General features: G+C 61.0%; 2 protein-coding genes across 2 annotated transcripts in view; both read left to right on the top strand.

Moving 5' to 3' along the window:
* The window catches only part of EMIHUDRAFT_434036 (hypothetical protein), a gene marked incomplete at its 5' end in the record, with an annotated part of 2,925 nt that extends 1,530 nt beyond the window's left edge, over window positions 1-1,395 (top strand). Inside the window, 3 exons of the mRNA XM_005785495.1 lie at window positions 30-172; window positions 340-527; window positions 771-1,395. Coding sequence (XP_005785552.1) covers window positions 30-172; window positions 340-527; window positions 771-1,199 — 760 coding nt within the window. The remainder of the gene's footprint in view (window positions 1-29; window positions 173-339; window positions 528-770) is intronic.
* Window positions 1,396-3,252: 1,857 nt separating this feature from the next.
* EMIHUDRAFT_98829 (Hypothetical protein) lies at window positions 3,253-4,479 on the top strand (the record flags this gene model as incomplete). Its single annotated transcript, XM_005785494.1, has 2 exons — window positions 3,253-3,555; window positions 3,748-4,479. 2 exons carry the CDS (start codon window positions 3,253-3,255, stop codon window positions 4,477-4,479), a joined length of 1,035 nt encoding a protein of 344 aa, XP_005785551.1.
* Between the last annotated feature and the right edge of the window lie 1,521 nt (window positions 4,480-6,000).

Genomic DNA, 6,000 nt, shown 5'->3' with positions numbered 1-6,000 from the left:
GCATGTAACTCTAGAGGATCCCCCTGCCAGGCCGACGGCGCTAGTGACGGTGCCCGACGAGGCGGGCGGCGTGCACCTGCTGTGGCGCCCGCCCGTCGACCCGACTGGCCAAGGCCCCGGCATCACCGGCTACCGCGTCCGCGTCTCGGTCAACGACGGCATCTCGTGGCAGGTCGAGACACTCCCTAGACACTCCCTAGACACTTCCCTGGACACTCCCTTGACATCCCTCGACTCTCCCTAGACTCTCCCCAGACACTCCCTAGACACTCCCTAGACACTCCCTAGACACTTCCCTAGACACTCCCCTAGCCGCCCCCTCTCCCTCCCCCGTGGCAGGTCGGCATCAACGACACCGGCACCAGCGAGGCGCGCGCCATCATCACAAACCTGGTCGCCGCCGTGCCGTACCGCTTCCAGGTCGCCGCCGTCAACTGCGCCGGCGTCGGTGCAGACTCGGAGCCGTCGCCGCAGCTGTGCGTTGCTCCGGAGCACCCCCCCACGCCGCCGCCCGTCGCCAGCCGCATGTCTGATGGGCTCGACCTCCTAGAAGCGGAATACGTGTTCTTGTGCTCCAACTGGCGCCCGAGAAGACACGCACTCAGCCGTATTCGGCCGCATTCCGCTGTATTCACTGTATTCTTCTCCGTTGTCTTCACACGCATTCCGCTGTATTCACTGTATTCTTCTCCGTTGGACTCACGCGGTGCTCTGAAGACGCTGCACAAGACCGTCTTCCCGCCCTCATGTTGGCGTATGCCGCACGGTAGGCTCGACCTCCTCTCGCTCGCCGCCGCGAACCGTCGAAACGACGCCGCCCCCGGCTGCACGGCCACCGAGACAAAGGTGGTGCGCGCGCTCTCCGAGGGGCACTGCCCCGCCTCGCTCGAGCCGCTACGTCACCTCTCCCCCGCCCGCTCGTTCGACGTCTTCTGACGGGGCGCGGCCGCCGGCGCGGGCTGCCCTGCGAGCCCCGTGCCCGCGGGGGGTGTAGCCGGCCTACTCTGCCACACACCCCTCTCGCGGGGGCCACCGAGTGTGATCTCGAGAGTGGAGTGGCGAGGTTGCACCTCCCGCCCTCTGTCTTCGCGCGCGGGCGAGCGCGCCACAGGAGCCCCGCCTCCGCGGCGCGTGGCATCGGGCGGAGCTTATTCACGGCGCGCGCGGAAGCATCGCGCAGTCCCGCTGGGAACGTCTGATCTGTCACATTGCGGCCTCTCGCAGCCGGGTGTGAGAGGGGCGAACGCTGTCGATGTTTTCCCCTTTGCCTTTCCATACTCCCTGATTGGTGTGAGCGTGTACGGTGCTTGATGACATGTGCGTGTGCGTGCGATTGGGCCGATCTAGCCGATAGGCGATAGGACGCATATTGAAACAAGATTGAAGTATCGCGCAGGGGATGAGAAGCCCGTCATACGTGGACATCTCTGCGCAACAGCCAACACATCGGAACACGGAAGATCCTTGAGGGCGGACTGGTATAGACCGTACGGCTCTTTAGCGTTTAGGCCTTTTAGCTTTTTGACATAGAGATCTCTTTTTTCTCCATTCTCCTGTGCCAAGAGCAGCAGTAGATTGAAGAACTGGTGGAGGCAAATCTTCTCCGGTGTAGATGCTCGAGAGGAGTCTGAGATGTCGAGTTGGTGCGTGCAGTGTCGCTTGAGACCTTGCGACAGAGGTGGGGAGATTCTGACTTCGCGCCAAAGACGCCTAGTCCCTAGAGATCGTCATCGTGTGGGCGGAGATTGCAAAATGGCGCGAAAAGAGGGTGGAGATCCTTTTGCATAGTGAATGAATCCATAGGGCGTGCGCATCTCCTTGAAGGTTTGAGCCCCCCGGTCCTCCCCCGGCCCCCGAATCGAGATTGGAGATTGGAGATTGGAGATGGAGATCGGAGATCTGAGTTCTGACTGAATCCGGCCTAAGATGACGACGTTGGAGATTGGATTGAAGATGGAGATCGGAGATCTGACTGGATCCCCGGCCTAAAGATGTGCCGACGCTGGAGATTGGAGATTGGAGATCACAGAGGCCGGCAGCAATCTGACCTCCATTTTCAATATTCAATCTCACATCTGGGGCGGACGGCTGGGCGCACTATCTCTACCCCAACGATCTCCTGTTCTTGCGCAGAGATGTCCATTACTCAAGCTCGTGTGCCCCCGTGCCCCGATCAGGATCACGCAACGCTGCACGCCTGAGAGAGAGACTTCTCCTTCACGCCTGTGGAGTTGCCTTCTGTGGCAGCAGCAGCAGCGTCGGCTCCGCGTGGACTTGCAGAGATCCTACTCCAGCGAGCCGTTGTTTCTTGCTTGTGGCCTCGGCCTCTGCCTTCTCCTCAGTCCCTGAGGATTCGCCCGCGCCGTCACCGGCACAGTCACCGTCACCGTCGCCGTCCGAGTCGCCGTCGCCGTCACCGTCGCCGTCGCCTTTGCCGGTCTTGGTTAGCCCGGGAGGACACTGCGTCATCACAGGTGGCGGATCCTGCGCCACCAACAAGGGCTACCCGGGAACGTATGGAAAGGGCGACGAATGCACCCTCACAAACGTGCCCGAAGTGCTACTCGACGTGCCTACTTTCAACCTCGCCTCCTACCAGGTCAATCCGGACGCACCAGAGAAGGGCTGCGAGAGCAACGGGTGGGTGGACTACGTCCTCGTCAACGGCGTCAAATACTGCGGCACCACCGGACCGACTGTCGTCGCCTCCAACGGAACAATCACTTGAGCGGTCTGGACACTAAGGGCGGCCATACCCTGACGAATGATGAAATGAGAATTTTACTCGCGTACAACAAAAGCCGGTCGCACAACACGATTCACGCGACAGGCAAGGCACGGGCGACGGCTTCCTCAGAAGCCGTCGTCCTCACCGTAGCCGTCGTCGGACCCCCAATCAGGGGGACAGTCGAATCCGCGAGCACCGTGGTGCTCGCCATGAATGAGAACACCGGATGGAAGATCTGCTGGGGTCCGGTGTAGGAGTTGTGCGTAGATCTGGGCCCCAAAGGGGCTTGGCCCTGGGCCAGGGGACGAGAGAAAATAGGGTACCCCGGGGATCTCCGGCTTCCGGCTCTCGTTGTAACAAAAGAACTCTTGTAAAAGTAAGTGGGTCGCATCCGGCGGGCTGGGGGCTCGGCATTTTGACACGCGTGTACGTGGCGGATGCCGGGCGGCGCAGCACGCAGCTGTCAGGTGAAACGCCATGACTCCGACTGGCGGGCGCCATGCAGCGCAGAGACGAATGCGACAATGGGCTGGTGGAAGTGGCTGCTGTCCAGCACCGCTCACAGGCCGCGCCGCCTCGCCTTCGTGGCTGTGTGCACACGTGGCGCGTTCGTTTCCATCTTTGACTATGCAGACTATACCGAACGCTTCCTGGGCATCCGACAGCCGCTCTTCCTGTGCATCCCGGGCAAATACGGCTGGCAGGACCCCATCTTCTTGCGTCTGCACAAGCTGGTGATTGGACGCTTCGGTGCCAGCTCGCTCCATCGTCTGCCGACAGCGTCACCAAACGCGAGTGTCCTCGATCCCATACTAGCCAGCACCAATGTGCGCATTACCTGGCGCTGCCCCCCGCCCCCCCCTCCCCCCCCCACACGCACGCACGCACGCACGCGCGCGCGCACACACGCACGCGTGCGCGAACACACACGCACGCACACTCACACTTCTCCATAGCAGATGAATGCACAGGTGCTTGGTTTCATTGGTCTCCCTGCACACTTACACCTTTCATCCTAGGTGACGGACATGTACGTGCAAAAGTATGGCAAGCGCGACGCCGTGCATACGACCGTCAAAGGTGTGCGCAATCTGGTCCACGCCGTGATGGACGGTCGGCAGCCGCACGGCGACGCCTACGCACGAGTCTCGCAGAGCATTCCTGGCTCCGCGCCCGTCGTGCCGCACATCGTGCACGCGGCGAGGCCCGGAGGCGGCAACTTGCGTCGTGCGCTTGGCATCCCATCCAACGCGACAGTATTCGCGCGACACGGTGGGCAAGGGCAGTTCAACTTGTGGTTCGCGCGCGAAGCCGTCCTGGAAGTCGCCGGCGTGCGGCCGGATATCTTCTTTCTGTTCCTCACGACGCAAGACTTTTGTGGGCGGCGCGGCTGCCCACCGAACGTGATTCACCTGCCGAGCTCGACAGATCGGTTCGACTTGATCCGCACCAGCGATGCAATGATCCACGGCCGCTGGGAGGGCGAGACCTTTGGCCTCGCTGTCGCCGAGTTCGCCACGCACAATCGGCCCGTCATAACCTCCAACAGGTCCTTTCCACACTTCACCCTTGGTCGCGCCCACCTGGACATCTTGGGCGCCCGTGGCATCTACTACTACGACAGAGCGACCCTCGTCAGCATTCTGCTCGGCTTCAACCGGACGGAGGCTGCGCAACGCAACTGGCTCGCGTACACTGAATTCGAGCCACGGCCCGTAATGCAAAGGTTTTGGGAAGTCTTCCTCGCTTGAGAACTCGCACCGTGTAGTTGATGTTTATGTGTACGTACGGGGTGTGGACCCTGAGTTGACCAGGGGTTGTGCGCTGGGCCCTCCTGCTCGGCTCCAGCCAGTAGACAAGTCTTGTCATCAACAGAGTAGAAGGATCTGACCTCGGGGCCGATGTGACCAAGCGCTGGTAGCGTGGTTTAACCTCAAACCCATGGTCTCACAGTGTGCCGGCAGTCGCCGAGCAGTGTCGCTCACACAAGCCGCAGCACAAGTGACTGAGGGCCAGTGAGGGCGAGCCCATCGCTGTCACAGCTGTGGCAGCCGCACAATAGGCTGTGTCAACTGTGCAGAGTGTGTGAGCAGCAGAGGAGCTGCTCTCCAGGCTTCTGTCGCAAAGAGCTGCATGCCACCGAAAGTGCTGTCGAGGTTCGCCGAGCGCGGCGCAGGTTGAGGGAAGCCGCCACCGACGAGCGCGTTGGACTTTTCACTCCGGACAAAGACGGGTACACGCACACGAGCCGCGGTCGTGTACCCGTCTTAGGGGCGAGGCGCGGGACCGTCTGTGGCGAAGTGGGTCGCGTCCCTCGATTCCTCAACTCACGGTCCGCTCCCTCTAACCATGAGCTGCTATCATGCGTGCATCATCATGCGTGGCTTGCCTTCTGGCGTCACAGAAATATTATAATGCTCTTTGAACGTGCCCAAAAACAAGAGAGCGCACAGGCTTGTTTTTAAAACCCGTCGGAGGGTAATTAGAGCATCCAAACGTGCGCGTATATCTATGAGCTGCATGTTGCGCCCGCTAATGCTCACCGTTGTCCGTCTCGTCGCTGTCGTGCTTGATAATCCAGGAGGCATCGGAGGGCCAATCCTCGCTGTAGTCGATACGGCGCATCGCGTACTCCGAGGCAAGGTACAGCGACTCGTCCGGCCCGTACTCGGTGTCCCACCTCTCCCCTCCGTACCCCTCGTGTCCCTCCACGGAGACGAGTGGCTCGAGCCGGACGCCGGGTGGCATGACCGTGCTGCTGAAGGAGTACTTCTTTCGGGGTGGGTACTGGACCACGGCGTACGCCACTGGCCGCTTGCGATCCTGCTCGTCTCCGCGGCCGTTGACAAAGACCACCTGCACGTTTGCCGGCGCAGGCAGGATTTTGAGCACCTCTGGGCGCACAAAGGTCGGGTAGTTCAGGTCGGGCTCTCTTGCGGGCGGCGGGGTAAAGTACTGTGCCGGGAGGACGCCCTCGACAAAGGCCGCGTCCAGCCGAGGCCAAGCCTGGTCGAACTTCTGCACGGCTTTCTCATCGCATAAAAAAACAAAAAAAATACCAATCAAAAATAAATAAAATCTCGTGCTGCACACCATAAATCGACGTCCACACCGCGCGAGCCGTCTTGAGCTTGACGTGCGTGTGTAATCAGCCAATCAACACCAAAGTACTCGGCCTCGAGCAGCACGCGCTTGAACATTCTGTCGTCCGTCGGCAGCAGCGACGCGCTCATGCTTCGCATGCACGAGAGGAGGATCGAGAACGGCTCGGC

Source organism: Emiliania huxleyi (genome assembly GCF_000372725.1).
Source record: "Emiliania huxleyi CCMP1516 chromosome Unknown EMIHUscaffold_16, whole genome shotgun sequence".
In the NCBI taxonomy this organism is placed as follows: domain Eukaryota; phylum Haptophyta; order Isochrysidales; family Noelaerhabdaceae; genus Emiliania; species Emiliania huxleyi.
The sequence above is the reverse complement of the archived record's forward strand: the minus strand, read 5'-3'. Positions and strand labels throughout refer to the sequence as shown.